Source organism: Diceros bicornis, chromosome 18 (assembly GCF_020826845.1).
Source record: "Diceros bicornis minor isolate mBicDic1 chromosome 18, mDicBic1.mat.cur, whole genome shotgun sequence".
Lineage (NCBI taxonomy): Eukaryota > Metazoa > Chordata > Mammalia > Perissodactyla > Rhinocerotidae > Diceros > Diceros bicornis.
Genome location: NC_080757.1, coordinates 8,569,360 through 8,591,205, shown reverse-complemented (window position 1 = coordinate 8,591,205; position 21,846 = coordinate 8,569,360). Strand labels below are relative to the sequence as shown.

General features: G+C 50.1%; 1 protein-coding gene across 2 annotated transcripts in view; it reads right to left on the bottom strand.

The window, feature by feature from the left end:
* The window catches only part of GAS7 (growth arrest specific 7), a 220,054-nt gene extending 198,548 nt beyond the window's left edge, over nucleotides 1–21,506 (bottom strand). Inside the window, exon 1 of one of the 2 annotated variants that reach the window (XM_058559717.1) lies at nucleotides 20,853–21,506. In XM_058559717.1, coding sequence (XP_058415700.1) covers nucleotides 20,853–21,035 — 183 coding nt within the window. In that variant the 5' untranslated portion in view covers nucleotides 21,036–21,506. The remainder of the gene's footprint in view (nucleotides 1–20,852) is intronic. The other variant, XM_058559716.1, reaches the window with a different exon arrangement.
* Nucleotides 21,507–21,846: the final 340 nt, after the last annotated feature.

The following is a 21,846-nucleotide window of genomic DNA, read 5'->3' as shown; positions in this document are numbered from 1 at the left end:
TCACCGCCAGTACCCATCGTACAGAATACCACCTACTACGTCCCCAGGCCGTCTGAAGAAAGAGGCAAGAAGAAAGGAAAAGGGAATTCAAATGCAGCCATAAGCAAAAGGAGAAAAGAGGAAGCAGAGGGAAAAACAGAAAGTGAGAAAAATCAAAGGAAAAATGAGGAACAGAAATAACTATCATTTGACATCTGACTTTCCTGCTGATGAAGGGCTTCAACTCACATCTGTGATCTGTGCCTCACACAACATTCTGCAGGGCTGAGTAAGGAAGGCAGGGAACTCTACACCCATTTCAGAAACGAACAAACTGAGGCTTGACAAAATCTCACACATGGAGTGAGAGCTAGGACTGTGAACCTGCCTTCTCATTTCATAAGTGCATTTTCCACTACCAGTAACCCATGTCAGCTACCAGTTAACTACCAGTAACTCGACGGACGACTAGAGGCAGCATTTGGAGACAGAACTAGAGAGAGCAGAGGAAGTGGACAATACTATTCACAACGGCCAAAATGTGGAAACAACCCAAATGTCCATCAACTGACAGATGGATAAGCAAATGTGGTATATCCATACAATGGAATATTACTCAGCCATAAAAAGGAATGGAGTCCTGACACACACCACAACATGGAAGAAGTGTGAAGACGTTATGCTAAGTGAAAGAAACTAGACACAAAAGGTCACGTATTATATGATTCTGTTTATATGAAATGCCTAGAATAGGCAAATGCATAGAAATAGAAAACAGATTAGTGGTTGGTAGGGGCTGGGGGTGGTGGGGAGAAAAATAGAGAGTGACTGCTTAATAGGTACGGAGTTTCTTTATGGGGTGATGAAAATGTTCTAGAACTGGATAGTGGTGATGGTTGCACAACACTGTAAATGTACTGTCACTGAATTGTATATTTTTAAATGGTTAAAATGGCAAATTTTGTTATGTGAGTTTTACCACAATTTTTTTAAAAAGAGGAGGGAATGAAGAGAAAATTGGACGTAAAGTAGGAAGAATGGGAAGTAGCCACAGATTCTTAGGCAAATCATGAGTTTCCCCAAATCAGGGACCCTCTCTACACATCAGAGCAGGGGGGGATCTGCCGTATATAGCAGACCTCTCCTCTTACGCTGAGAGGTAACAGGATGCCTCAATGGAGGGCTGCAGGGATCAATGCCACCTGACTGAGTTAACCCCCTGGGGGGCAATGGCGTTCAAACTCCTCAGCTGGTCTAACCCAGGTTAACATCATCTGTGGCTCCACCCACTAAGCTGAACCAAAACTAATAAATGAACCTTTCTGTCTGATTTTTAACACATTTTAATCACATTTGGTGGCTGGGCAGAGATTAGAGAGACATACGGGACACAGTCGTAGAAACAAGTCACTCAGCAGGGTGAGCTCCGAGCCGAGCCCTGGGTGTGGAAAACCAGCTTAATTAAAAATTCTGGATTTAGGCCCAGAGTGAGGAATTTGACTTCAGGCCATTGTTTCAGACAGAATTCATCCAGAAGGCACGTCCCAGTGCATATCTGGGCATCCCCTGGTTCCAAGGGCCCCTGCAGGGAACAAGCCAGACACACAGCTCTGCCCTCGTGGGGCTCACATTCTGACGGAGGAGACACACGGTAATGGGACACGGCTGTTAGCTAGGGACACGGGTTAAGCAGGAGACAAACAGGGATGAGCACAGTGCCCCTGTTTTTTTCAAGGTGTTAATCCCAAACAGAACTACATAACTAAGTCTCTGACCCTGATCCGGTTCAGGGCCCCGTGTGAGTCTGCTCTGGCTGCCAGGACAACGTACCACAGACCCGGTGGCTTACACAACAGAAACCTGTTGTCTCACAGTTCTGGAGGGTAGACGTCCGAGATCGAGGTGTCAGCAAGCTGGTTTCTTCTGAAGCCTCTCTCCTGGGCTTGAAGATGGCCATGTGTTTTCACGTGGTCTTCCCTCCGTGTGTCTGTGTCCTGATCTCCTCTTCTTATAAGACACCCATATGACCTCATTTTAACTTAATTACCTTTTTAAGTATCCACTTCAACTACAGTCACATTCTGAGGTACTGGGGGTTAGGACTGCAGCATATGAATTTGGGGGGACACAATTCAGCCCATCACAGGTCCCAAGTCTCCCATTGCCCTGGACTGCCTCCAGGGCCCCTCACTGCACTGGGCATCTCTCTCTGGCCACTCACCGGGTTCCCCATGGACAACGAGCTCTCTGACCACAGGGCCCTGTGAGTCCTGTCCAGTCAGTGTGGTTCTCGGAGGCATCCTCAGGGCCTAGAACACGCCTGGTGTCTCAGAGAGGCCCAATTGAAGGCCACAGGGAAAGATAAACGAGGCCATGAGGCCAACAGAACTCCTACTCCAAGTGGTTCAAGTTTGTCTGGAACAAGAATTTCAACAGCTTTTAGACGAGAAGGTCCCAGGAGGCGGCCTCAGAAGCAAGTTCAAAAGGTCCAGTGGGGAAAGCAGGACCACGGCTGAGAGTTGAGCGGTTGGGACAAGGCCACCTGGGAGGGTCAGGACGGCCGGGTCCACAAGCACTCGACACCCCAACTGCCCCCACTTGCCGCACAGCCTCTCCTAACAGGCCTGGCATTCTTCATCAGCTCACCCCTGAATTTAAAGCATGTTCACATCCACTATCACCTTGAAGATCCCAGGAGGCAGCAGAATGGGCATCATGTCTCTTCCGGACAAACGAAGAAACGGAAGGTCAGAGATTTTACATGAATTTTGCAAGGCCAAAGAGCCAAGAGGTGGGGGGACGGCAGTCCTACAATTAGAATCCAGGGCTCCTGTCCACGGCGCCCTTGGCTGTACCCAAGTGTCCCTGCAGCAGCCCCGCTAAGAAGTAGGACGGGGAGAGAGGACCAGGCCACGCGACGCCTGCTCGCCTCTCACCCTTCCACTCTCGGGTGTCCTGTGCTGTGGCCCAAGGGCCCTTGTTCTCCAGGATCCAGTGGCCTTACTTTGATGTTTAGCACTCTGAGCTGACCCGGCTCCCCGCCTTCCAACGTTGGCCTTCCATGACCCCAAACTTCACCTCATGACAAGGCCATTCAAGCCTTTTTGGGAAAAGGCTGGCTAAGCCATGAGCCAAAATCAGAGCAATAGGTGCCCAATTCTCTAAGGCAAGCTCTCTCTTTATCCTCTTTAATTCATCCATCCATTCATCCAGCCATCAAATACTTATTGAGCCAGACCTCAGAGATGCCAAGCACTGTGCCAGGCCAGGTCAGTTGCAGAGATTTATGAAGCTGGTTTCCTGCCCTGGAGGAGCTCAGAGTGCAGTGGGGGAACCAGTCATATAAACAAGTCATGGCAGTCAACGTGGTACGTGCAGTCTCAGTGGTGGGGGTGGGGGTGGGGGGGTCCTATGGAAGCCAGAGGAAGAGTGACCAACTTGCCTGAGGAGAGGTCAAAGGCCTTCCCTGCCTGGGTCTGGATCATTCCTGAGGCAGGCATGAGGGGGAAGGGACTGCAGACAGAGGCAGCAGCAAAGGCACAAAGGCATAAAGGTGTGTGCCAGGACAGGGCACGTGAGGGGCCTAGGGCGGTTTGTGCAGGCCCATGTCAGCCCAACAAGGAGCGCCAGACACTCAGGCGATGGGAGCCAGTGGAGACGACTCTGTAGCACTCAGGGTATAGGAGGACACCACGGATGGCCAGACGGCCGTGTGAGGCTAGGCAAGAGTGGACACCAGCCCTAAGCCAGGGGTTCCTGGCTCAGTGGAAATACAAGGAATATTTACTAAGGACTAGCTTAATGGAACACATGTCCACTCCCAGGGGGATGTCGGTCACCTTCAAACCACTGCCCTCCAGGCTTCTCACGTGGGGTACAGGCCCCCAAGAACAACTGTGGCTCTTTCCGCTCCCCCATCAAGCAATGAGAAAACCTGGTACAGGTGACTGTGATTATCAATCACGCCAGCCGCATGTCTGCATTGTAACCCTTTCCAACTTGCTCGCATCTCACATCAGTCCTCATTTGCAAGAGACTTGTAGCTGTAGCTGAATATATATATAGTCTTGATGATTGGCAGTGAAGCATAATTTACACCTTCTACTGCTTCTCGGAGGAGAAATCATTTCCCCCAGACTAATAATAAAGCACCCCAGCCACCCCTGGCAAGCCATCTGGAATCAAACCGGAATGGCACTGGCATTCGGCACCCCCTAAAGCAGTGCTCACAGGCAGAGAGGAACGTGAGCATTTAGCGACACTAACACTAGGCTTTTCAAATTGCGCCCCACAAGCCCTAGGGTTTCCTGGAGGAGTCCCCTGGCGTCACGCTGAAAAAAAAAAGGAGTGACCAAGGGCCCACGCCACAGACCACTGGAGGGTTGTGCAGCCAGAAGAGCAGCTCTTATGTCCAGACCTCCTGAGCCAGCACCAGGAACAGCAGGTCTGGGAGACTGGGGCACCTCAGGCAAGCTCTGACTCCCAGCGTCCCATCCACGCTCCAGCATAGCTGCCTCTCAGGCCAGGGGCTCAGGGCAGAGCTGGCTCTACAGTTCCCCCAGAGTGCCTGGGAATGTCTTGGCCAAGCCCCACTCCCAATAGCTCCCCAAATGGCAGGGCTCCCCACACACCAAATTCGCTCAGAGGACTCTGCGTACATGAGGAAGAAGCCCGGCTAGATTTTCATTCTGACCATTTTCTCCTGGGTGAGGTGAGAAAGTCCATCTGAAATTCTAAACTTTATCAAGATCTCTGCAGCCACACCGACCGCATACCCCTCTTCTCCCCATGAACATCCACAAACCCCGGCTGTCTCTCTGATCCCCAATTCCTAATCAGCATGCATTAGGCATCTGGCCAGAGTGGCAAGCAGACCCCTTTGTAAGATCGGCGCCACTGTTCCCCTCTACCCACCAAGACCAAAGATTGCCTCCTCTTTTCAAAGCAGGGAGTCAGAAACATTAAGAGCCTCCCTGCCCTCTGGGTAGGTTGTCGTGAGCCCCGAGGGAAGACTTTTTTAACAGGGGGGAGGGGGAGGGCTGAGACAAAGGACGAGCAGAAAGCCCTGCTGGTGGCACCTTGAAGGGCCAGATTATAGGGCCAGGGCACATGGGAACTGCGACACAGGCAGCGTTTCCCACTAGTGTGGTGCCCTCCTGCCCCCAAAGAACCTCCTATGGTGCTCGAAAATTCAGCAGCTGGCTAGCTGAAAGAAGGAATCAACGTCCCCTTTGCCATGTCACAAAACACTTCCACCAGAAAATATCCACAGGTCTGTGATCCCAAACAAGAGGAGGGCCCTCACCCTCGCTCTGAGCAGTATACTGCCCACGACAGAAAGACACCTCAGGGGCCTCTGGATGCTATCCTCTGCAGAAAAATCTGCGTTTACAGGCTGGTTTATCTGCCACATGCTCGGAGATAAGATTCCCCTTAATTACTGACCTGTAGTTAAGATTCTAATCTTGATCACACCCAGGGAGGTTTCTCATACACCAGGAGGGTCTGGATGGAAGGAATTCAGACAACTGTGACATTTCAGAAAAGGAATTTCTGGGGACCGGGCCAGTGGCATAGTGGTTAAGTTTGCAGGCTCCGCTTCAGCAGCCGGGGTCCACGGTTTCCAATCCCGGGCACGGACCTACGCACCACTTATCAAGCCATGCTGTGGCAGTGTCCCATGTACAAAATAGAGGAAGATGGTCACAGATGTTAGCTCAGGGCCAATCTTCCTCAGCAAAAAGAAGAAGATTGGCAACAGGTGTTAGCTCAGAGCTAACCTTCCTCGCCAAAAAAAAAAAAAAAAAATGAATTTCTGGTTTAAGTTTGTGGTCTAAATACACCACGACAAACCTGAAGATCAATCCACAGAAGGGCCGTGACTTCCTGGGCAAACACATCGTCAGTGATGATGCTAAACCCGACAGAAAGACTTGGAAGACCCAAGATGGAAACTGAGTTGAGGAGACCAGAGCCAGGAAGACCAGGTCACCACCAGAAATGGTGACCAAGAGGTCTGGAGTGACTCTCAGGGAAGCAGGTCTCTTTGACTTAAAAAAAGCAAATAACAATGGCCAGTGCTCTGAGTGATGGACGGGAAACAAGAAAGAACCACAGCAGCTGCTGGCACACACTGAGCCAACACCACGCACTCTGCGGAGCACTGACGTTAAGGGAGACAATTCTAACTTTCACGATGATCCTCTGATATGGGCCTTATTATCCCCATTTTAAAGACAGGGAAACTGAGGTCCAAGGTCAGGTAAGAAACATGCCTGCAGTCTCATAGAGCCAGCACCCAAACCCAGGTCTGATCAGCTCTGAACACAGTTACAGCAGACTGCCCAGGAACTGAGAACACTCCCATTCCAGGATTCCAGGAGTGACCCAGTAACCAAAGGGTCCCAAGGGAGGTCGATTTCCTCAACACCTGTTTTTCTCTCCAGCAGGAAATAATAATGGGTGGCTGCCCTTTGCATACAAGATGACAATCCTACTTCATGTAATCCGGGTTATTTGCTCCCACACCGGGGATGTTCTGCTCCGAGTCAGCACACTCTCTTCCTCAATCTCTCCTGTTACCCACAGCCATATGGGTAAGGTGCCTGGGTGGGGAACAGGGGTTCTGTCAGAGTGTCACTCTGCAAACTCTTTACTGTTTCTTTTTTTCCAATGTGAAGCCAAATAACAATCATGGCAGAATCTTGTATTCATCAGTGTTATTATAGTTGAAATGACTGAACTATGGTCCTTTATTTTTTCAATCAGGTGCCTATGCCTGGTTGTGTGCTAAGGGCTAAGTCTATAAAGATCAGAGACCCAATCCTTGACCTCGAAAAATCAACGATGTAGTGAGGGCACAGACAGTTCCAGTACAGAGGGGTGAGCGCCATGAGGTCTAGAAGGATGCAGGGAGCTGTGTCAGCAGAGCCTTCCCAGGAGATTAACGCCAAAGCCAAGAAATGAGAACAAGTTCGTCTGGCTAAAGAGAAAAGAGACTATAGCCAAAAAAAAATGTATAACCCAGTTAAAAATGGGCAAAGGATCTGAACAGACATTTCTCCAAAGAAGATACACAAACCACCGATAAGCACATGAAAACATGCTCAATATCATTATTCATCAGAGAAATACACACCAAAACCACAATGAGATACCTTTTCACATCCGCCAGCATGGCTATAACGAAAAAGACACATAATAACAAGTGTTGGTGAGGAGACAGAGAAATTGGAACTCTCATACATTGCTGGCAGGATCGTAAAACGGTGTCGTTGCTTTGGAAAACAGTCGGGCAGTTTCTCAAATTATTAAACACAGAGTTACCATATGACCCAGCAATGCCACTTCTAGGCATATACCCAAGAGAATTGAAACATATGTCCATGCAAAAACTTGTACACAAACATTCGTAGGAGTGTTATTCATAACCGCCAAAAAGGAGAAATAACCCAAATGTCCATCAACCGATGGATAAATAAATGTATGCATATCCATACAATGGAATATTATTCAGCCATAAAAAGGAATGAAGTACTGATTTATGCTACAACATTGCTGAATCTTGAAAACATTATGCAAAGTGAAAGAAGCCAGGCACAAAAGGCCACAAATTATATGATTCTATTTATATGAAATGTCCAGAATAGGACAGACAGTATATCAGTGGTCATCTAGGGCTGGACTGTTGGCAGGAAATGGGGAGTGACTGCTAATGGGGAAGGGGTGATGAAAGCGCTCTAAAATTGACCACGATAATGGTTGCACAACTCCATGAATATGCTAAAAAAATCACTGAATTGCACACTTTCAATGGTATGTGCGTTATATCTCAATAGAGCCGTTAAAATAAAAAGAAAAAGCAGTGGGAGTAAAAAAGCGGATGGGGGAGGAAGGTTACTTCTGGGAGAAGAAACGCCCTGTGCAAGGACACAGCACGAGAAAGCAAAGTTGCATCCCAGAATCAGGGGGTTCCAAGTGGTTTTGATAACATTATGCACGTGAAGAAATGGCTAAATATGCAGCTGAGAAGGCAGGCAGAGGCCAGGTCATGAATGACCTTGCACACAAAGCTAAGGCATTTTATACTTTAAAGGCAATGAAAAACCTACGGAAGGTCTTACACAGGAGCATTCCGTGATCAGATACTGGCTAGAAAAATCAATGTGCGTTACTACGCAGAATGGACATCACCAAGGGATAAAGGCGGTGGCCACTGCTGTTAGGGGCCAGGGCAGTAATCCCAGCAAGAGAAGAAGAGAGAGGTCAAGTCTGGAGCGGTGCAGACCTGAGGGTTCCATCCAGGGGCTGCAGGAGCCGCCTGCTTTGTGGCGCTACCACCATCTCCAGCTTCAAGCCCTAGAACACCAGCCCAGGATTAGCTTCTGAGCCCCACAGCAACACTTTAAAAAGAGAATTTCCACCCAGCCCCTTGAAACAAACCTTTCCTTTGCTCCAGGACCAGGCAAAGATGAAAAGGAATGCTCAAGTCCTTCAGCAACCTCTTGCATTTCACCTCACCCGACAAACAACCTTTTCCTCATTACAAGAAGAGCCTCTTCTGGGAGGGTCGGGGCAGTCAGAGGCCCATCAGACCCAGGTAAGAAGCAATTAAGACTAATTAGCCAGGCCCAAGCAACAGCAACCATTAGGCAGCAGTTTCAAATCAACTAGAACTGGCCAGCAGCCGCAGCGCGACTTGCTTTAATTAGTAGAACCTGTGTCCTGAAAACCCCCCAAAAAGTGCTCTACAGTCTTGCTACTCAAAGAGTGGGCCCAACACCAGCAGCAGCATCATCTTCTGGGAGCTTGTTAGAAATGCAGACTCTCGCACCCACCCCAGACCTTCTGAATCTGAATCTGAATTTAATAGGATGCCCAGGTGATCTGTGCACACGGGTCAGAAGGGACAGTCTTGCACTATGACCTCAGAGGCAGCCCCACAGTGGAAGCCCCAGTTAACTGGCAGCTCGCAGCATTCAACTTGGCATGATCCCCAGAACACGTGGGATGTGAACTCCATTGACAGAGTGTGTCCAAGGTGCTGGTGACCCTCACAGGAGCCCTAAGAAACTTAGAAGGATTCTGCAAGTTGCCCAGAGTCTCACAGGCAGCAGGGGCTGAGCCAGGATTTAAACCCAGAGCTGCCACACTCCTGCCCCACCCTCTGCAGCCCACATCGGGGGAGGTCCTGCCCCTGCCCTTGAACACAGTCCAAGCCGTCCACCCCGGGGTTAGCTGTGCGGCTCACATTCCAGCCCAGAAACCAAGCCACACAGGGCACCCAGCACCCCCTTGGACTGATAAATAGCACGGATTTCCTAACACTGTTGGTATGTGGCAAGACCATCCCGGGCTCTCTCTCTGACATTATGTTCATACCGCAGTCAAGACCCTGGGGCTGTCATGCTCATGCTACTCACCACTCGGCCCCTCAGCCTTTCTTCTTCCACAGCCAGCTTCTTCTGGTCCTGGCCCCAGTAGAGCATTCCTGAGCTCCACCTCCACGTGGTGATCGAGAAAGCCCTCTGGGCAAATAGGAACACCAGCCGCCACCCTCCCCCATCCTACCTTTTTACCACCTCCATATCTCTGTCTTCAGATTAAACAGACTCAAAGAGAAGGCCAATTCCAAAACCTGTGTTCTTTCCATGACCCTGAGTAGCCTCACATAAACCTCACATAATCCACTAAAGAAAAGTAAACTAAATCCAATCTAATTCCAGGATTTAATCATGACTTGCAAACTTAAAAACCCCTTAGGGTACTCAAATGCTTTGCTACTCAAATTGTGGACCACGGACCACAGACCAGCAGCATCGGCATCACTTGGGAGCTGGTTAGAAATGCAGAGTCTTGGGCCCCACCCCAGTCCTACTAAATCCAAATCTGCATTTCAACAAGAGCCCCATGTGATCTGCATGCACGTTAATGTTTGAGAAGTGCTGGTCTTAACAGCCTGCACAGTCATGATGTACAGACAGGTTCCATGTGCCAACACGAGGAGACAGGCCCCAGGAATCCAGAACCTTCTTCATAATATGAAAATACTAGACTGACTAACACATGAGTGGATCTTGTGTTGAGTATGTCCTTGATTATCAAAAACAGCAGTTTTATTTTTCACTCCAAGCACAACAAAGGCTTGTAGCTATTTATCAATAAAACACTTGCTAAATGAGAACCATAGACTCCAACTTCCTATTTCTATTTCTAAATTATATTACGAACCAAAAACAAATGCCTCGATGACACTTTCCATGAGCCACTGCTAAAATAAGGATCCTCTGTCATGATTAAATTAGGACAAGGACTTATTTCTGTAGAATTTTTAAAATATCATCTCTAAAGAGTTTTTACAACTTAATTAGTTTTTTGTTGACAAATCCTGGAGTTCTGGTGCATTTGACAAGCAAATGAGAAAAGAGGAGGAATTAAGGCATCTGAGAAAGAACAATTGGATGCTAAATGTCTGGAAGGGCTTTCAGTGCAACAGAACAAGGGTCAAACTGAAGTCTCTTAGAGAGGTCACCTGCCAGAGTCACCCTGGAAGGGACAGCACATCCTGAGGGCTGCTAACCTCAGCTCCCTGTCTTGGCTGTATCCGCTGAGCCTCGCGGAGAACCTGGCGTATAGTAAGTGCTCAAATATAAATATTTGTTTTTGTTGAACCAAAAGTTGTGACAGGTGTATTTAATGCAAAGAAAAAAATCATAGGAAGTGTGGGATCAGGCCAAGTGTAAGCCAAGTATGTAGCAGTGTGCCCTGCAGTGTGGGAGATGCCAGGATAGCTTGAGGGAGGGGGAAGCTGATTCAAAAGAACAAAACAAGTTCATCCTGGCTCTCAGGAGCTAAGGGCACCTGCTGAGGCCTGCGCTGCGGCTCAAGTCCTTGCAGCACTGGGAGCTCGTCAGACACGCAGAATCTCGGGCCCATCCCAGACCTACTGAGCCAGAATCTGTATCCCACAAGATCCAGGGAACTCATGTTGCTTTAGAAGCACTGAAAGCAGTTTGAGAAGCACTGCTCTAGGTAGGGCCGTAAAATACTGAGACTGAAAGGGACCAGAACTGGGGCATCCCTGAGTGAGTACACATGTGGTGGTCAACGGAGCTGTCCGCATATAGACAGCTTCCTCCTTTTCTCCTTCTGGGCACGAGGTAGGATTGCGTTTTCCCAACCACTTTAAGTTAGGTGTGGCTCTGCTTTAGTCAATGAAATATGAGCACAAATGTCATGTGTCACTTCCAAGAAGAAGCTTTAAGAACCACGTGCTGTTTAACACGGTCACTGGCAAGATTCCAGTTAGTGGTTACTCCATCATCCTGGGTCCTGGAGGGTCTTGCAGCCCCAAACCAACTTGCAACAGACTTGCAGCACGAGAAAGAAGCAAACCTGTGTTGTTTTAACCCCTGAGGGTTGTTTGTTACAGCAGCATATCCTAACCCATCCCGACTAATACAGCACATATGAACACAATGCTGCCATTTGCACAACATTTCTGTCACTCCCCATTGAGAACTGCTCAAACTCATCACTACTTGAGGGTAGGACTTCTTTTTAAATCCTGAACAGCATTACTTAACTCAATTACCCTCTTCACTCCAACAGTCATCCTATTTTCTTCTTTCCCCAGATTTCCTCAAGTATTTATGCTTTTATCTTATTGTACCGTATGCTTTTTGGTAAGCTGCTTTAAATCCTTTTTGCAACAAGGTGATAGACAGTCACATGTACAGACACACCAGACTTGGCTCCAAATGAATTTTGGCTGTTTCCAAAAAAATCAGATCTACCCCTCGAAAGACAAAGATTTGCTGTTGCTGAGGATATTTAAAAGAACGTGGCACTGGGCCAGCAAGTCTTCCTTCAACCTATCTTTCTTCAAAAGGATACTTACAGAATACACAGCATACACAGTCCCTTCTTTAAAAAAGGAATTCATTCCTGGACACACAATCTCTTTTTGCCTCGTCATAAGGCGAAATCTGAACTATGTTAACTCCATGAAAACACTTAGCTTCATTGACCAAAATTTTTTATTTTTAAAATTCAGCTGCAGTATAGTTACTGAGCCCTTTCTGCATGTCTGACCTTGTGCTAAGCACGGGTAAACCTTATTTTAACCAGTTCCTCCTGGTGGACAGTTATGGTGTGGCCAATGTGCCCTGTATTAGAAACAGTGCTGTAATGGGCATTCTGATGCTTACGGCTTGCCTATCAGATGCTTCCTGAGTCCACATTTCTAGAAGCGGAATTGCTGCATCAGAGGACACATACGTTGTTATGGTTTTAAGGTATATTGCCAAATTACCCTCCAGGGAGCATATGACAATTTTTCCTACACCCTTGCCAATACTTATTCTTTTTTTTTCTTTTGACGGTTTTCATTAACGGTATCTTTTTTAAAAATTGCAATTCTTTGATTACTGGTGAGACTGAATATGCTGACGACTTTGTTTACCTATTATTCTGAAGTGTCTTTCCAAGTTCTTTGCCCATTCTTACACTGATGTGTTCCTTTGTTTTTGTTTTTTTAAATAATTTATAAAAGCACTTTCTGCATTAAGGACATTAGCTTTTCCCCAATTTTTATTTGCCTTTTACCTCATTTTTGAAGGCAGAGGTCTCTGGAGGCAGAACAAACAATTCATAGATGAGGACAATACAGCAGGGAAAGTACATCATAACTGATCCACAAGAGGCGAGGCCCCTCGCCCCACAGTCAATCCACCAGCAGGTTCTTTTGATCCAACCTGCCAAATCCATCTACTTGTCACCATCTCCACTTCCACCACGCCGCTCTGAGCTCCTAACTGGTCTCCTTGCTTCCCTTCCCACCCTCTTCAAAGCCATCTCCACACTACAGTCTAGATGAGCTTTTCTAAAACAAATCCAAGCATCCATCCCCTCCATCAAACCAAAGGCTTCTGCTGCACAGAGAAAACTACCTACCAACCATAAAGAGAAAGGATAATTATGTAATGTGATGGAGGTGCTAAATATCACTACAACAACAATCATATTACAATATATAAATGTATCCAATTAACACGTTGTACGCCTTAACTTTACACAATGTTATACGTCAAATGTATTCAATTAAAAAAATCATTAGTAGCTTGAAATCAGCCACGTTAGGAGTATTTAACACCCCGGAAATTTGCAAATGCTACAAATCAGGACTTCCCTCTCTCCATCCTCCACCCCCCAGAGCTGGTTGTTAAACATTTACCAGCTCACCAGTGGAGGCGGAAGAAGCCTTACAGCGTCAGAGAATACCCTTCCTCCCAAAAATGCCTGAGGAGGAGAGGAGAGAGCTCCAGATGGAGGGACCCTTCAGACAGGAGACTCTGGCAATTGCATGGATAGACAACAGAGACACACACAGGGGGAGGACAGCTCAGCAGATGCCCAAACGACATAGAGAAGCAGTTGAGCCCTTGGAATGATGCTGTTTTTAGTTAAGTTCCCCAGAACATAAATGCAAACCTCGGGAAAGAGCAAGAAATCCCAGATTATTTGACAGTATATTTCTTCCACCATAGGGAATCAAAATACAAATTAAATTCTTATAGAAAAATAAAGTTACATATATTGGGGAGGGGAGGAAAACTATCCAACTTACCTGCCTCTTTCTCTGTCACATCCCACCCTCTCTTGCCCTAGCTCACTGCTCTTTAACCATTCTGGAATATTCTGGTTCTCTCAAATATATCAAACACACTACTTCTTCAGGGTTATCTACATTCGTAGTACCCTCTGCCTCAAATTATTTCCCCCCAGATACTCACATGGCTGGCTCCTTTGCATCGTTCAGGTCTCTGCTCAAATCTCACCTTCCTTGAGAAGCCTTCCCTGACAGTCTTCTCAAACCCCCTCCTGCACCCCATACCCCCACTCTATCACAGTACGCTGTTTTACTGGCCCCATACCACTCTGAAATTATCTTGTTGTTTTTTTGTGTGTTTGCTCATTTACTATCTCCCCAACTAAAAGGTAAGCTTCTTTTCTGTGTCTTTCACTACTTTACCTCCAGGACTCACAACAGTGCTCACAGCCCATCATAGCACCCACTTAGGGACTGGCGAATGAACAAATGATCAACTTTGGAATGGGGATTGGAAAACTACATACAGCCCGTAAACTAAGAATGGCTTTTACATCTTTAAATGGTTGAAAACAAAGCAAAAGAATAATAATACTGCTTGGCACATGAAAATTATAACAAATTTGAATTTCAGCATCCATAAATAAAGTTTTATTGGAACACAACCACGCCCATTGGTTTCAGATCATCTATGGCTGCCTTCGCGCCCCAGTGCACAGTGGAGTAGCTGTGACAGGGACCATCTGGGGCTCTCTCGGCTTCTCACCACTCTGACGCACTGCAAATCCCAGTGACGCAGCTCGAACTCGATTTTGCCTCTTGGCCCACAAAGCCTCAAATGTTTCCTGGCCTTTTACAGAAAAAGTTTGCCACTGCAAGTTAAGAAAGAGAAGGCTTCGAGAAATGTTTCCAAGGGAGAACAGACACGGCTTGCTAACCTAATGAACAGGAGAGGACAGGTCCGAGGGGGCAGTGTCAGGGGACGTGATGGATAGATCAATGGTGGTGACATTCACTACGATGGGGGTGGGGTAGAAGGCAGTGAAGAGAGAAGAAAGATTATGAGTTTAGTTTGGGGACTGAATCTCGATACCAGCTCCAGAAGAGAGGTCAATGGAGTGAACCAGGAAGTTAACCTAATAAAGCAACCTTTATCAGATGGTAGACAGGGGAGATACGAAATGTAAAAGGAGGAGGTGGGTGAGGCCTCTTATGAATCCACAAAATCCTCTCACAACTCATACATCCGTTGCAACTAAACCTCCACAATGTCGCTCCACGCTCTGGTCTACCAAAGGACGAGCCAGGCCGACCTGCTGGCCACCGTTTCCACTTCCCTCCATAGGCATAAACACTACCCCAGAAGGCTTGCCATTGCAGAGAGAGAGGAATACACTAATTTTGCAATTAAGTACAGGGATCAGTCCTGCCATTCTGTTAGAAAGGTTGTCATGTGTCGCCTTGCTGCTGTGAGTAATAAGGGAGCAAGCTGGGAGAACAAAGTCCCCCGGAGTGGCCTGATAAAAATCCTAACATCTGACGTGTATACAGGCTTCCTGGCTTACCAAACGTTTTCTTTCACCAGCGAAGTGGGTACCAGCATCTATGCTCATAGATGAAGTCGACCAGGCTGACAGATAAAAGGTGGGCTTTTTCAGGCTGAAAAGAATACAAGAAGGTCAGCGTTTCATTCACGTTTCCAGGTGATAATGTACGGCGGGGATCCACGTGGTGGTAACAGATGTCAGGGATTCCTGCTGACTTGTTGCTAAGGGAACTTTTGTGAAAATGCCCCGAATCCATAGAACCCATAAGCCCTGCTCACTGCTTTGAAGTCCTGTGGGGTGGCCACTTGACCAGACCAGCACACTGCAGTGAAGACGGGGGAGGCTCCTCCTGAGCAGAGGTGGACAGAGGGGTGGGCCAAAGGTAGATTTTCAAACGGCAGGCGCTACAAATGCAGGCCACAGCCCCCAAAGCAAAGGGCAGGATGACGTAGTGAAGAGGGCAGATGGCACCTTGGTCTTTGCGGTCACAATCACACCGTACTCTGCGAGCCGCCAGCACTAATTATACCTTTTGTGAACAGAGCTGATGACCACCTTAAAAAATATTGGCTTGAGGGACAAGATCACACCCATTTTAGGTAATTTTCACATTACGGAAAGAAAGGCCCTGTATTAAAATCAATTTGTGTGACATATCAAGCAGCTACTAGATGCCAGGCAGCTCGGATACACTATGTCTATTAATAACCAGCACCAAATAGCCCAGCCCTGAAGAAGGTGGACTGGTATGTCAATGGCCCAGTGGACAGACTTAGGCTTTAGGAACAGGAACATCTGGTTTCAAATTCGGCTGCATCATTTATCTTGTGGTCTTTATAAAGAAATCCCTGGCGTCTTTTTTTAAAAGAAAATCCAAGGATGGCGATGGGGAATTTCCTAGCAGAATGGCCAAGTCTCCTGGATTCCGCCTCCCTCTGGGGGATCTCTCTCTTCTCATCAGGCTGGCCTGGCAATGCTCCCCTTCTAATGAATCATCTGTCCCGGGTATGTCCTCCCTACACTTCTGAGATGGCCAGTCTACAAAATGGCCCTCAATGAACCTTGACTCCCTATATCCACATCTGTGTGCACCTGCCTCCCACACTGAATCTAGACTGGTCCTGTGACTCACTTTGCCAATAGAATGTCCCAGTTCTGAGCCTAAGCCTTAAGAAGGCCTGGCAATTTGCACTTTTGCGTTCTTGGAAGCCAGCTACCATATGAAAATTCCAACTACCCTGCTGAAGAGAAAGACACGTGAAAAGGCCCTGGAGTATGAGATACCACGCAAAGAGAAAGGCCACATGGAAGAAGACCAAGGTACCAGATGCATGAGTGAAAATGCCCTTTTGGAGGTTCCAGCCCAGCTGAACCTCCAGGACCCCAGCTCCAGCCACCATCTGACTGCAAATGCATGAGAGACACCAAGACAGACCAGCAGAAGAACCACCCAGCTGAGCCCCATCAACCCACAAAAACTGTGTGAGATAATAATAAATGGTTGTTTCGTGATACGAAGTTCTGGGGTGGCTTGTTACATAGCAATAGATAAAACATCATTCCTTACTTATCCGCAGCACAGCCCACTTCACCAGCTCAGCATCTCTCTCCCACAGCCACACCTTGTAAACTCCTGCAGCACAAATCACGTGAACCCAAAATGGGAGAAGAGAAGGTAAAGAGAAGGAGATCAAGTTCAAGGGTGACCCTCTGTGGCCATCTTGTTCTGCTGGGGAACATCATCCTATTTTTCTGTCAGTACCTCTGAGGTCCAGACCTTGCAGCCAGACCACGGATTCTAAGAACAGCACCTCAGTCAAGGAAAGCTCTGTTGTGTTTGCATTCCAATCTTATTACCCTCCACAATTGTTTCCCAAAAGCTCTGGGGGTTTTTGCAGATGTTTTATAGTATCTTCCAGGTCCCTCGTTTCTTCTCTCCATTCAAGGTAAGAGTAGGCCACAAGGAATTCCTGGGCCAAAGTTCAGCCCTCCAGCCACTGGACGTGTCCAGCAACTGGACTACGTCTGATTCTTCAGCTATCCCCTGGGGATGGAGATCTGGGCTGCCCCTCTATCTACCTTCCCCAGGAGCTGTTTCTCAGCCTCCATGCACCCAAGAAGTCTGGTAGGAATCTCCCCTACAGGGTCTCCAAGTCTATGGAGGTGAACTCAGGCTGGGCTTGGAGCTGGCAGAACATGCTCCCGCAGCCTCCATCCCCATCTCATCGCCTCAGCTCCTCCTTGACCATGACTCCCAAATTTTAGAGGAGTTCTCAGCTCCTCTCCCTCTTCAGGCCTGAAGACACCCTTAAGAAAGATTTTTCTGGTTGTTATTATCTAAGGGCCTTTATATCTCATAGGCAGCTATGGGTCTTACCTTTAGGCCTCCTCCCTTTTCTGGGAGTAGCTGGTTCTCTCCTCCTGGCACCCTCTGGAAGGCTCCACCATCCCCTGAATAGCTAGGATCCTTGTGGCCAGTCCTTGAGCCCAAGGGGGCCCTCCACACTTCTCTGCGTGGGCTGAGGTTTTCCTGGGAGCCGCCCTCTGGAAGGGTGCATCGTTCCACCATTTCCTTGGAATCTTGACCAAAGAGATTTCCCCAGTAACCAGGACCAGAATCTCCACCAAACTGGCCTCTCTCCAGGGGCTGGCTGGCCGCCAGGGCAGATCTTTCAGCCCTCTCAGAGTTGGCGCCCAACTCCCCGCCACAGGATATGCTTTCTGCAAAGCCAGGGCCTCTCAGTTCCCCTTTTTTCACATGAACAATGAAGAAACCCTTGAGGAGTGTCGATTTTGCACATACTGCTCTCGACCTTTAGCACCCTTCCACCAAGATGGGGTTTCCTGGTATCACTCTTTCCACCAGAGAGCAGAGGTACACTGGGTGGGGATTCCACCGGAGGTGCCATTCTCAGCTATGCACGCACCATCCCACTCCTCCCCCAGGAGGCTGGTGTGGTCCATCCTGTCTGTACTTGCATCCCCAACAATCCCCTAGCCTTCTGAACTCCATGCCCCCAGCAAGCTCAGTGCCAGGCACCCCACTAGTAGACATCCCGTGAGGTTTACCCACCTCCAGGATCTATGGCCCCTTTCTCTGGCCTCCTGGCTTCTGCACTAACTCCCAGCCTTGATGAACACCCAGCTGGTGCTCCTCTAGCTCATGACTCCATATGCTGGCCAGTCCACCAGCGTGACTCCCTTGGGAGCTCTGCATTCTCCACTAACCCAGTCTGTCTTTGAGGACTCACCCCATCCCAAGGGACTCTACCCGCATATCCTCCATCCCTACCCTGGTCCAGCCTGCTCATGTACAAGGTTCCCAGACACAAAGGGCCTGATCTATGATCCTCCCTGTCGAAAATAAATCTGCTTTGGCTTTGAAGAGTCCCAGGGCTCAGGCCCACCCCTGCCTCCACCTGTGGGAAAACCAGCAGCCTCCGAGCAAAATCAAACTTGAGGGTTAGCAGGAGAGCTGCTTCAAGTGGGAAGGCGCAGCTGCCCTCAGTTTAGCCCCAGTATTTCAGCCTCCCCTTAGGGATGCTGTCACCAGCGTGCTGACCTTGGGGGCTGCACTTACCCTTTCCCACAAGGATCCAGACCCTTCCCTCACTTGCCTTTTAATACAGCTGAGCCCAGGCTATCATGTTTAAAAGAGACACAGGCACAGGGGTAACATTCAGCAATCTGATCTCCTAACCAAATACCCAAGCATTGCTCCTTGGGCAATTGCTTTCACCTCTCATCTTCAGTTTGCTTGCCTGTAAAATGGGGAGAGTGCCTCCCCCTTCACAGAGCTGCCAGGGGAACTGGTGACAATTCCCATGTCACATGGTACATGTATGTACCATGCCTCCCGCCTAATAGTCGCTCAACAAATGGAAGCCCCTCTGGTGGCACTGCTCACACGGTGGGGTGCTTCTGTTGCACGTCACTGGTTGGGAGTTGTTTGAAGGCCCCTCAGGCACCAGAGATTTCCTAAATAGGCATGTGTCACGGGACTGCCTGACACACCCAAGACGGTCCCAGCTGATCATTCTGCTGGTCCCCCGAGTCTGCTGCAGCCTCCTTTTCCCCCCAGGAAGAAAAGGCAGGGTGACTCCACTCCCGCTAACACAGCCTACAAACCCACCAGCCTCACCCCCCCACCAAAACACAGCTGGCTGAGTCCAGCCAGGGACCCTCCTCACCGCACAGACATCCAACAGCCAAATTTCCATTAGTATTTCCTGGAAAAGTGTGGCCACCAGAGGAATTCTAAAATAGCAGTCTTTCCAGGACTTTCAAGCTAGAAACAAGGAGGCTCCAGGTCTTCATAAGAAGCCATACGCTGCTTTCTTTCACATCTGAATCTCAGAAAAGGAACTGGGAAAGCTGAGGAACACATCTGAGCCTCCCCTATGCACACAGGTTTCTCAAAATACAGAACCAAAGGCTTCCGGAACATACTCTGCTGACAGCTCCTTCCAGCCTAAACTTTGCTCAAATGCTACTAATCCATTTAGGAGGGATTTTGTGGTTCTCCTCTGGACCTGAAAGAAACATAATGTACCTCTATGAGGCCAGGCTCTATTTATGATAATATTTCCACAGGATACTTCTCAGGCAAACTCACCCATAACCATTTCACCCCTTTCTTTTTTTTTTTTTTTTTGAGTGCCCCTGAGCATTTTCAGTCAAAATTTGCTACTTTGTTCTTTGTGAAGTAGGTCGGGGGTCAAATTATAAATAAATTCAGTCTCCATGATTTGGGCAGTCTTTTACCAGAACGGTTCTGTATACTTACCCAATTGTGGGTAACCACTTATTTAGTCTTTACAACAAGCCTGGGTTGGGCAGGCTTTTACTAAAGGAGATGGCCTGTAAGGTCACTCCCCCCCAGCCTACCCCCCGCCAAACGACTTTAGAAACTTCGGATCCCACTCAGGTTGTGACCATGAGCTCAGCGATTAGAGGACGGCGAGGCCTCCCAACTGTCACCCAGACAATAAACAGCCAGCCAACTTGGCTCAGCAGGTCCTGTGTAGCCCTGGGGCCAGGCCAGAACCCCAGGAACAAGCCACTTTCAGGTTCTGAACCTAAGACTCGGGGAGCTGGAGCAGGGGAGGGGGCGCTGCCTGGGGGCTGGGGCACCCCTGAATCAAGCCTGCTGACGAGGCTCAGGCTGGTGGCCAGGGAGCTCAGCTGACCAGGTAGTGGGCGGCCCGAGGCGGCCAGGGAGCCTGACCCGGGGCAGCACGACCGTCCACGGGTCGGCAGGCTCCGAGCTCCCGAGTTGAGACGCGGGGCTGCGGGGCCGAATGGGTGCCACTTTTCCGATCCCCAATCCTCCATACGTCCTCCCTAGAGCGCCGGTCTCGGCAGCCCTTCGCCGGCCCCTGCCACTGCGGGAAGGCGCCCGCCCGTTCCAGAACTCACACAGGCAACAAGTTCTCGCTTCCTCAGGGCGCCCACGACGTGCTCGGGAGGCCGGGCCGCGGAGCGCTCAGGGGGCGATCCCTGCGCTGCCCACGCCCCAAAGGGCGCCTGCTGCTTTCGTCGCCCCCGGGAGCGCGGAGCTACTGGTCGGGCGCGCAGCAACTGCCCCCGGCTGGCCCCGGGGCGCCCCCGGTACAGGGACGGCTCCTGCATCCTTGGTGCAGGCAACAGGTATGTGAATGCGCCGAGGACGGAGCCCCGGGTCTTCCAGCCCCCGGCCTCCGGCCCTCGCCCCTTACCTCCAGCAACTGCACGTAGCTCGCCGGGAACCAGCCGCGGAGCCCGTCCTCCTTCTCGCCTTCCCACCAGCCGCCGTCCGGGACCTGCAGCAGCGTGATCAGCTCGCCGGCGGCGAAGCGCAGCCCCTGGCCGTGCCGCTCCCCGGAGAAGGGGTACAGGGTCCGGCAGCGGGCGCCGGACATGGCCTTGGCGCCCGGGCTCACAGCCCAGCCTGCATCCCTGCCGAGCCCCGCGGGCTGGGCAGCGGCTCCGCGGGGTCCCAGGCACCCGGCGCTCCGGGCTCCCGCGCTCTGGGCGCGCGCCGTCTCCGGGTGCGCGGGGGTCCCCGTCAGGCGGGGGGACGCGCGCTCCGCGCAGGGAAGCGGAGACTCGCTGGCTTCGGAGAGCAAGCGGCGACGCCCCCGGGCCGGGCAGCTCGCAGATCCCAGCTCTGGGCAGGGGGGCGGGGCTCAGGGGGAGGAGACCGAGGCGCCGCGGGCTCCGGCGACAACTTCCCGGGGACGCGGAACGCGGGCTGCCGCCGCGAGGGCCGGCCGGAGCCGGGGCCGCCCTGGCGCGCGGAAATGCGCAGCTCCCCGGGGAGGTGGGACCCGGAGCATCAACCTCGGCCGGGCTCCGCGGCGAGGGAGTGGCCGGGCGTACGTGGAGAGGGGGCTGGCGGCCGGGTGGCCGAGCAGGAGGTCTCTCCGAGGCGAGGGGGGCGGGGCGGGGGCTGGACCAGGGCGGCCACGCCCGCTGAGGGCTGGGCGCTCCCTCTCAAAGGCGGCAGGTCACCGGGGAGGGGTCTCCCCACTCACACTCCAACCACCGAGTGCTGCTGGTATGGAAAAACCCCCTCCGCGCCTGTTTTGTAGGCCGGGTGGCGGGCGGGCGCCTCCCCCGAGGTGGCTGTGGGGGGATGTTTGTGGCCGTCACCGTAGTGGTTGAACCTGGGCTTGAACTTGACTCACCGGAAACTGAACAATGGGTGAGAGACAGGTTTGAAGCCTGGCG